Source organism: Rhinichthys klamathensis, unplaced genomic scaffold, assembly GCF_029890125.1.
Source record: "Rhinichthys klamathensis goyatoka isolate OS25496 unplaced genomic scaffold, OSU_Roscu_1.1 h1tg000182l_1, whole genome shotgun sequence".
Taxonomy (NCBI): Eukaryota; Metazoa; Chordata; class Actinopteri; order Cypriniformes; family Leuciscidae; genus Rhinichthys; species Rhinichthys klamathensis.
This window is the reverse complement of record NW_026606710.1, coordinates 456,311-467,491: the sequence shown is the minus strand read 5'-3', so window position 1 is coordinate 467,491 and position 11,181 is coordinate 456,311. Positions and strand designations below refer to the sequence as shown.

The window sequence follows — 11,181 nt, the reverse complement described above, 5'->3', positions numbered from 1 at the left end:
AAATGCTAATGACAAATTTTTTTTATATATAAATATAATATAGAAAGCGCACTGAATATGCATTTGTCGGCAGAAAGCACATCTCCTCTCAGACACAATGAGATCCTGAAGAGCTCCAGCTTTAATAACAAACGAGTATCTAAAGATTTCTTTCAAATAAATATTTATAGAGCGCCGAGACTCGAGAGTCTGAGATTCAGCGGAGAGGAATGTGTCGATGGCGTGACGTTCACACACGCAAACATGTGATCGCACACAGCGATACGCGCGTCTCGCTCAGGTTTGACCAGAAACACAATAAATACACAGCAGTATTTAGTAAAGGTTGAGCGAATGCACTGTAAAACACACACATTTTTGGTTTTCAACCCGTAAGAGCAAATAAAAGAGTGTTTGTCAGCGTGTACGAGAACACTGTGAGTTTATTTATAATCTAAAAGACAAAAATACAAGCAGAAAACAGTCAAAATAATAAATCAGACAATAATTAAAAATAACGCGTGGCAAAAAGATATTTCTCTGCTCAGATGAGACTCGAGACGTCCGCTTCCACACGGAGAGTCTGGGGGAGAATCTTCGGGAATCTCGTCAGATCTTGCGTTTCTTCCATTCTGGCTGATCTTTGTCTCCCTCCTCTTCCTCCTCCTCTTCCTCGGCAAACATCGGCTCTGGTTGTGTCCTGTGCAGGGAAAACACACACACACACACACACACGTCATGAGACAGGGTCAGAGTCTCACACAGTGTTTATATGAGAACAGAACGCATGATGTGTTTGACTGTAGCTGTGGCCCAGTGATAGAGAGACACACACTTACAGCCAGAGAGAGAGAGGCAGAGAGAGAGAGAGACAGAGAGAGAGAAAGAAAGAGAGACACACACACTTACAGTCAGAGAGAGAGAGACAGAGAGAGACAGAGAGAGAAAGAAAGAGAGACACACACACTTACAGTCAGAGAGAGAGAGCCCAGTGATAGAGAGAGAGAGACCGACGCTCATCACAAGATTACTTTAATTCGTCCACAGAGCACAGATTAAAACACAACATCTGCTCTGTGTGAGTGAGAGTGTGTGAGTGAAAGTGAGTGTGTGTGTGCGTGCGAGTTTGTGTGTGTGTGTGTGTGTGTGAGTGAGTGAGTGTGTGTGTGCGTGCATGTGTGTGCGTGTGTGTGAGTGAGCATGTGCGTGTGTGTGCGTGTGTATGTGTGTGTGTGAGTGAGCGTGCGTGCGTGCATGTGTGTGCGTGTGTGTGTGCGTGTGTGTGTATGCGTGCGTGCATGTGTGTGTGAACGTGCGTGTGTGCATTCGTGCATGTGTGTGTGTGTACGTGCGTGTGTGTGCGTGCGTGTGTGCGTGCGTGTGTGTGCGTGTGTGTGTGTGTGAGTGAGTGTGTGTGTGTGAGTTTGTGTGTGTGCGCACGCGTGCATGTGTGTGTGTGCAAGTGTGTGTGTGTATGCGTGCGTGCATGTGTGTGTGTGTGCAAGTGTGTGTGTATGCGTGCGTGCATGTGTGTGTGTGTGCAAGTGTGTGTGTATGCGTGCGTGCATGTGTGTGTACGTGTGTGTGCGCGTGTGTGTGTGCGCGTGTGTGTGTGTTCTGACACCTGAACACAGCTATTAAAGCATCACGACAGATTCTCTGAGAGTAACAGGATCATTAGGTCTTTGTGTTGATCAGCGTCGGCGTGTGATTAGACACTAATGATGAAGATACAGTTACACACACACACACACACACTCTGACTAACACAACTTCTGTTCTGAATAAAGCTTCACAAATGTCAAGAGGTCCAATTTAATCATTTAAAAAAAATGTGTTTATATGAAGCATATTCAGAGTTCACAGGTTTATCAATCTTAAGTTCGAAGGTTTTGGGTATTTTGTTGGTAAATCATTTTGAGAATGCTTGTTTCTCTATATGAACGATAATTAACTAATAATAACTGGTATAATACTTGAAATCATATGGAAGCCTGTTTCTGCCATGGAATTAAAAATACAAAAAGGTAATTGAGACGTTTCATCTCACAATTGCAAGAAAAATTCAGAATTCCAAGATAAAAACGGGCAATTTTGAGAAATAAAGCTGCAATTGACAGAAAAAAGTTCAAAAGAGTCACAATTATCAGCAGAGACAGCTTCTGTCGTTAACAAAAAACAAACACGACTGGTAACTAAATTACAATTAACACTCAGTTGCGGAACTAAAGTCAATTTTAAAATGATGAATAAAGAAAAAAATTAAAAAAGCAAATTTCAGCTCTATCAGAATCAGACTGATATTGATAATTAAAACAGAACTAATAACGGTCACTTGTATATTTCCTCGTGTAATTCTTGTATTTTCGACGGGATTCATAAGCGCTGCTCTCGTCACGCACAGGTTTTGTCCTGAACGGACCACCTCGGAAAACAGATCCGTGTGTTATTCTCCAGATAAACATCCACCAGAGGACGAGATGAGCAGATAAAACCCCTGACAGCTTCTTATCGCACTGCATATTTCAGAACCATAAGCACACGCTCCCATAAACACAACATAAACCTGGAGCTTCACATGCGCTCGCTCCAGAAACCCGGGAAACCTTTCATGGAAGCGCATCCCAGGACCAGCACTGCGATCTGGCCGCCTTAGATCTTATTTTAGTAAAAGAAAAAAAAAAAAAAATATATATATAAAACCCAGGATGTAGTTCATCACTGGAGTATGAAGGAAATCATAACAAAGAAATTGCATTTTTGGCAACGACTGTGGATGTTTTATCTGATGATAATCCGTAGAGTAGAGAAGCCAAAAGCCACGAGATAAGGAATGATTTAAAGTTTAAAACTTGATTTGGGCGATTTTGTCTTTTTCTATAAATAAAAATGTAACAAAAACAGAAATTAATTAAATAAAAAAAATATACTTTATATATTTATGTAATAATTAAATAAAAATATATTTTAAGTAAATATATACATATTTAAATCTTGATTTGGGCGATTTTTTCTATAAATAAAAATGTAACAATATCAGAAATGAATTAAATAAAAAAATATACACTATATATTTATTTATGTAATAATTAAATAAAAATATATTTTAAGTAAATATATACATATTTGAAACTTAATTTGGGCGATTTTGTCTTTTTCTATAAATAAAAATATAACAAAACCAGAAATTAATTAAATAAAAAAATATACACTATATATATTTATTTATGTAATAATTAAATAAAAATATATTTTACGTAAATATATACATCTTTGAAACTTAATTTGGGCGATTTTGTCTTTTTCTATAAATAAAAATATAACAAAACCAGAAATTAATTAAATAAAAAAATATACACTATATATATTTATTTATGTAATAATTAAATAAAAATATATTTTAAGTAAATATATACATATTTAAAACTTGACTTGGGTGATTGTCTTTTACTACTAATAAACATTAAACAAAAAATAAATAAAAAATCTTATATATTAGATATAAATTTGTATATATAATTATATATATATATAATAATAAATAAAAAATATTATATAAACTTATCCATGTAATAATTAAATAAAAATATATTTTAAGTAAATTTGTATATTTAAAACCTGACTTGTGATTCTGTCTTTTTCTACCAATAAACATTAAACAAAAATTAATTGAAGAAAAAAGATTATAAATTATATTTACAATTGTTTATATAATAATTAAAATATATATTTTAAGTAAATATATATATTTAAACTTGAGTTTTTCTACCAATTAACAGTAAATATTTATTCCAAACTTAACTAGGGGTAAAGTTTACTACTTCCATAAACAGTTAAAAACATAATATAAAATATATATACACTTATTTATATAACAATTAAATAAACATAGTTTGTGTAATTTTTACTTATATGTTCACACATTCACCCCCCCCCCCCCCCCCCCCCACACACACAACTTGTAATTAAATTGTATTTTTGACAACGACTGTGGATTTTTAGTTCATCCACATACAAAAGCCCTTTAGATAAAGAACGATTCATTTATTTTACCGAACACAAAAATATTTGGACAGTTAAAAACATCAGAATGTCCTTGCATTCGATACAAAACATAATATGAAGGTGTAGTTCGTTGTTCTTCACTCCCTTGCTTTTGTGTTTTGTTAAGTATTGCAAAGACACTCATATATTTTTGACAGTTCACATTCTTTTCGGGTCACAGTATTTGTTATCTCGGGACGGTGGAGTGAAGACGTCACCTGATCTCCAACCCTTCAAACATTAATGCCTCTGTTAGCTGAGGTGTGACACACAGGTGTCATCTGAACGACTGCTCCAGTGTCAGCGTGTGTGTGTGTGTGTGTGTGTGTGTGAGTGTGTGAGACACCCGTCACCTGCTGTAATTACACTGCCTTCTGAGAGATTACCTCTTTACACCAGCATCACATGCATTCTTACAATAACAGTATAAATATATATAAATATACTCGTGTTTCAGTCAATACTGATTCGCAATTTAAATAGACCAAGAAAAATAGATCGATTTAATTTATAAATGGATAACTATAATAGCAAAGATATTGAAATCCTGTTGAATAATCAAATCAATTATTTACGAAGAAATGTTTATCAATTGACCACATACTGTATATATACACTCACCGGCCACTTTATTAGGTACACCTGTCCAACTGCTCGTTAACACTTAATTTCTAAGCAGCCAATCACATGGCGGCAACTCAGTGCATTTAGGCATGTAGACATGGTCAAGACAATCTCCTGCAGTTCAAACCGAGCATCAGTATGGGGAAGAAAGTTGATTTGAGTGACTTTGAACGTGGCATGATTGTTGGTGCCAGAAGGGCTGGTCTGAGTATTTCAGAAACTGCTAATCTACTGGGATTTTCACGCACAACCATCTCTAGGGTTTATAGAGAATGGTCCGAAAAAGAAAAAACATCCAGTGAGCGGCAGTTCTGTGGGCGGAAATGCCTTGTTGATGCCAGAGGTCAGAGGAGAATGGCCAGACTGGTTCGAGCTGATAGAAGGGCAACAGTGACTGAAATAACCACTCGTTACAACCGAGGTATGCAGCAAAGCATTTGTGAAGCCACAACACGCACAACCTTGAGGCGGATGGGCTACAACAGCAGAAGACTCCACCGGGTACCACTCATCTCCACTACAAATAGGAAAAAGAGGCTACAATTTGCAAGAGCTCACCAAAATTGAACAGTTGAAGACTGGAAAAATGTTGCCTGGTCTGATGAGTCTCGATTTCTGTTGAGACATTCAGATGTTAGAGTCAGAATTTGGCGTAAACAGAATGAGAACATGGATCCATCATGCCTTGTTACCACTGTGCAGGCTGGTGGTGGTGGTGTAATGGTGTGGGGGATGTTTTCCTGGCACACTTTAGGCCCCTTAGTGCCAATTGGGCATCGTTTAAATGCCACGGCCTACCTGAGCATTGTTTCTGACCATGTCCATCCCTTTATGGCCACCATGTACCCATCCTCTGATGGCTACTTCCACCATGTCACAAAGCTCTAATCATTTCAAATTGGTTTCTTGAACATGACAATGAGTTCAGTGTACTAAAATGGCCTCCACAGTCACCAGATCTCAACCCAATAGAGCATCTTTGGGATGTGGTGGAACGGGAGATTCGCATCATGGATGTGCAGCCGACAAATCTGCGGCAACTGTGTGATGCCATCATGTCAATATGGACCAAACTCCCTGAGGAATGCTTCCAGCACCTTGTTGAATCTATGCCACGAAGAATTGAGGCAGTTCTGAAGGCAAAAGGGGGTCCAACCCGTTACTAGCATGGGGTACCTAATAAAGTGGCCGGTGAGTGCATATATATATATATATATATATATACACACATATACACATATATATATATATATATATATACACACACATACACACATTAAAATATATAAATTAAAAACTACCATTAACAATATCAAACTGAACAAAAATGAAATTGATATTTAAAGAAAACCGATAGTGTTAAAGATTTAGATTTAGAAAATGAATTTTTTTTAATTAAATTTATAAAAAATTATAATATAGAAATATAGAAATTCTATTTAAAATAGTAATATTACAAAATTACAAGTATTCGTTCTCATTCTCAATTACACTCACACAATTACAAAATAAGCAAGTATTTTGAACTTAATATTGACAACGTATTTTATGAGAAAATATTAAAAAAAAATATTTTTCTATAAATATATATATATATATTCCTCATAAAATATGTTGTCAATATTAAGGTTCAGAACACTTGCTTATTTAGTTTGTAAAAAATCATGGAAATGCTTAATTCAGTACATTAACTATTATAGGAATATACTATTATAGTACATTACATTAACTAATATAGTCTAGGAATACCAGACTTACATTTCACTGCTCGTTGTATGAACTATAACTGGTATGTGACAAATAAACTTTGAACTTTATTATTGAAAAAAAGAAAAAGAAAAAAAATGTACAACTTAAAGTCTTGAAGTTGAAACGCGCAGCATTATTCAGTGTATTGATGTAATTTCCACTGAAACAGGAAGAAGGGGCGGGGCATATCAACATGCCCCTCCCCTTTTTAAAATAGCCAATAGCGTTTAGTTTATATTACAGCTCAGAGCGTTGAGTAAAGCTGCAGTTTCCTCCTAATCTCTAACCGTTTCTCCTCCTATCTCCTCCATATCGCTTTAAAATACAGCATTATCTCCAGAATTCAAATGGATCCGGTACGTTTTCTGATTTGCGGCGACTCGCTCGTATGATCGTGTCTCTGGACCGGAGATGTGGCGGTTCTCGTGATTCTAACGTGAAACCAGACTTTGTTCGCCCCAATGAAAAGCACATGTACACTGTCTGAATCGTTCGTGCCGGTCACCATTGTGGAAAATAGTAAATGTGTGAAGAGTGATTTCAGTCGCACCTTTCTATTTATAGTGTCGGGGGCGGAGCTTCAGATTCTAGAGAGCATTTGATTGGACAGAAAATCTTTTGAGAAGCTGAAGTGCAGAGTGATGTCATGAAGTGAGAGATTGTAAGTTTCTTCCAATAAACAAACAAAAAAAAAATATTTTTTTTTTATAAATTATCTTTAAAATTGTTTATATAATAATTAAAAATATATTTTAAGTAAATATATATATTTAAACTTGACTTGGGTGATTTTTACTTTTTCTACCAATAAACCAGTAGCGGTTTTAGGCACGGGCGAAGAGGGCAGTCGCCCGGGGCGGAATTTTTTCATGTCACATGGGGGGCGGCACGAGCAGTTAAAAAAAAAATCCTCTGCGCCGCGAAGTGGTTTTCTATTTTCTATCATTTCAATTCAATTATTGGCAATGGCGCCCCTGCTTGCTGAGAAGGTGCCGTGCACAGAAGCTATGTCGAGGGGGTCTCTGATTGGAGGAGCTCACCAAGGGGCTGTTCACATGTCGCGTCTTAAATAAATCTTGTAGCAGAGCTACAGCAAGCGTTTTTCGGTGGTGGAAATCCATTAGCTACTAAAACTTCTTTGTCGTTGTAGAGAGCGCAGTGCATGGTTGCATAGCAACGACAGACACCATGGGAAAATCGGACCGAATTTGACTATTAATAATAAAAGATAAGCTAATGTGCATTGTAAATGTCAGTAATTTATCTTTTTTAAATCAATCTTTTTATAAAACTGATTTAAAGGCTGAACTATGTGAGGTTTATCTTTTTATAAAACCTTTTTTCTCAAAACTTTATTTGAACGTGTAGCCTACATGTTAGTAGATAACATAAAAGACAAAGGCAAATCTGGCCATCGTCTTTAATGTTATTAACTTGGTGAATTGATTTCATTGTGTATTAGTAGGCCTACTTTTTAAACAAGATTCTGTGTTTAACCGTGGTCATTTTGGTCACTATATTCATGAAATTAAATTTTCATACCATTTCATCTCTAGTTATGATTAAATCAACTATAATTATGTGTTTTTACAGTAGCCTATAATATGCAAAGTACAATTTTCTATAAAAAAAGAATCTCTGATTCTGTTCTTTTCTCTGACATTTAAGGGTGACATAGGCCTACAAAAGCTATTTTGGTCTAAAACAGTTTGGATAGTTGTTAATATGAGAGTTATGAGACATTATTTAAGAGATTTAAGTATTGTGTTACTACATAAGTAGCTCTCGGCCACTTTCACTTTTAAAAACACTATTTCATGAAAAAGGGGGGGGCGCTCGAGGGGGGTCTCGCCCTGGGTGTAATTCAATGTAGAACCGCCACTGCAATAAACATTAAACAAAAATGTATCAAATTAAATAATATGCATTATATAAATTAATAAAAATTAATTATATTTAATAGAAAAAAAAAATATATATATATATATAAAAACTTTACTAGGTTGATATTGTCTTTCTACCAATAAACATTAAAAAAACAGTGCACTATGTGCCATTTATCATGTGGAAAACAGTAAATATGTGAACATGTGACCGATTTCAGCAGCAGAGTGATGTCATCAAAATCATTAATCCATATTAGCGGAAGTGAGAGACTAAGTTTTGAACGCTTATATCTTCTAAATGCGAGTTTTGTCATTGTTTTGGAGCACACCAGCTTATAGCCAACCTTATACACTGATACACACACACACACTATTTAATACAGTGGCTTTGGCGTGGTGCAGGACACACTGACGTCTGCAGCTCACTCGGGTGCTCCTGTCAGATGAAGTGTGTGTCACTCTGGTGTGTGTCTTACTGTTTATACGCCGGGGCGACCCAGTACGGGTTCTCGGAGGCTTCTTTGGCGTGACGCAGGATGGCCTCTCGAGGGTTGCTGTCATCGGTTTTGTCCAGGGCGATGTTCTTCACGATGAAGGAGGACAGCGTTCCACCGTGAGCCGCCACACGACCCCCCCGACCTGCTCGAGGACACACACAGATCAGAGCCGGACAAACACAGACACCAATACAGCATTCAGATACAAGCGGCCGCCCTCCCTCGCTCACACAGAGGACGTATTATAACCTTCATCAAAGTCTTGTTGTTTCCAGGCTCTACTAGAACAGGTTTTCCTGCTTGAATGTTGATTATTTTCCTCATATTCTCCATTGTTGCGGCTCCTCTCTTCCCAGTCTGTCAGTAACGCTCTGTTTAGTTCCTGTTTCTATGAAACCCCGCCTTCTGAAAAGCACACAGTGCTCTGATTGGTCGGCTGGAGCAGTGTGTTGTGATTGGTCGAGTGTGTTTGGGAAATGTCCCGCTCTTACCATAACCACCAGTTTAACACACTACTAACTAACTCAACCAGGCCCCGCCCCTTTATTCTGCGTATTAATTATTTAAATGAGATATTTACCACAAAAAAATTATATATATAATATATACTTAATACCCCATATACGTAAATAAACAATTTTCTATTTATTATAATAAAATAAAATGTATTTAATGATTTTATATAATTATATAAAAATTAAATATATATATTTCAATATTTTAAATATTATTTATTACATTAGATTTAGATTCAGGGGTTTACTAGTTTAGCCATCATTTTTGTTGGTAGTTATTGATATAATATAATATAATAAAAAAATATATATAATAGAAATGAATGAAACAAAAATAAATAAATAATTAAAATATAATACATAACTTTAATTATATTAAAAAATATAACTACCTGCCATTCCTGCATGATTCAAAGAATGGAATATTGTGACGTGTTCGTTCCCGGAAGAAACTCAAGACTACAATGGAGGCGTTTCAGGAGTTCAGAAACACTGACACTGATATAGAGAATTACTCAGAGCTTCTTCATGCTCAAACTCCAACACTACACTGAACTGGAGAAAAGCATAAAAGGAGCTCTTTAAGCAAAACATCCTCCTGGCCGCGGGTAAAGTGTGTTTATGTAGAGATTAAACATGAGGAGCTGAGACGCGGCGGCTCAAATGATCGGAGAGATTCTGTGAATAAATGTTGATATCCCGATCTAAAGGAGCCCGGATGATCCTCTGCCAAGCCTTCGCTGTAATCTAGAGGAGTGTTTACTCGAGCCGTGAGCATCCAGACTCACACACACTCACTCCAGCGAACTGGACGGCTAAAACTGTCAGATGTATGTGCTGCTTATTTGGGAACTGTGCAAAATTGTGCTTGCTTAATATAAGGTGAAGTTACAATCTGAACAAATGATCAATGATCAACCTCAGAAGAGTCTATATGTCCACCTCAGGAGGGATTATAAAACTATATGAGCTATTTCATTTTATTTCAGTTCATTAACTATAAAATTAAAAAAATTTTGCAACCCTGGTATTGAAACTTGGGATGTAGCAATACGGTTTAAAACTTTTTAAACCAATAGTATTTTTCCACCAATAATAAAAAACAAAACAAAAACTATAATAAAAAATATATATATAGTGTTTTTTGTTTATATATATATAATTTTCTATTTAATTTAATAAAAAAAACATTTATATATAAAATATTTATATATTAAGTATAATTAAGTGAGAGTCTGCTAGTCTGAGAGTCTGTTATGCTTTCTGTACACCTAAAGACTTTGAAAAGATTTAGAAAAGACTTTATAAGATTATCAGCTCACATCTAAAGACTTGGGTTCACAGTTTTTAGTCTCAGACTAAAGATTTTACAAACACTGAATCTTGTAGTGACACTATTTACAGGACTACAACTAGATTATTTTAGCTTTTTATTCCCACCAAATTCCTCCCATCATGCTCAGCAGTGATTTAACAAAAATGGAGGAGAAGCAGCTATAGTTAGCTACTGTATCACATTATGTTGTATGATCCAAAATATGTCTGAAGGTAGGCCTACAGTGGTGGTGGTATATAAGATAAGATAGACCTGACATTCCCACAATGGGGAATTTCTCAGTGTTGCAGCAGCACAGTGGATAGTAAAAAAGAAATATATATATATAATAATAATGTAAACAATATATACAATAAATAAACAGTGCAGTGATGGTGTTCTGCAGGGGGTGGGAGTCACTGCATCATTAAATAATAATAAAAATAATAATAAATGATCATTATTATTAAATTATATAAAGGCAACCATATATGAAAAAATAGGACAACATAAAAGCCTGTCTATTTTTAAACATACGGACATGTAATAACAATTTTAACAATACTGAAGGA

General features: G+C 35.7%; 1 protein-coding gene across 2 annotated transcripts in view; it reads right to left on the bottom strand.

Moving 5' to 3' along the window:
• Window positions 1-561: 561 nt before the first annotated feature.
• The window catches only part of LOC130094888 (WD repeat-containing protein 70), a 125,718-nt gene continuing 115,098 nt past the window's right edge, over window positions 562-11,181 (bottom strand). For both annotated transcript variants that reach the window (XM_056261418.1, XM_056261417.1), the window contains exons 17-18: window positions 8,759-8,921; window positions 562-679 (exon numbers count right to left, since the gene is read on the bottom strand). In XM_056261418.1, coding sequence (XP_056117393.1) covers window positions 589-679; window positions 8,759-8,921 — 254 coding nt within the window. In that variant the 3' untranslated portion in view covers window positions 562-588. The remainder of the gene's footprint in view (window positions 680-8,758; window positions 8,922-11,181) is intronic.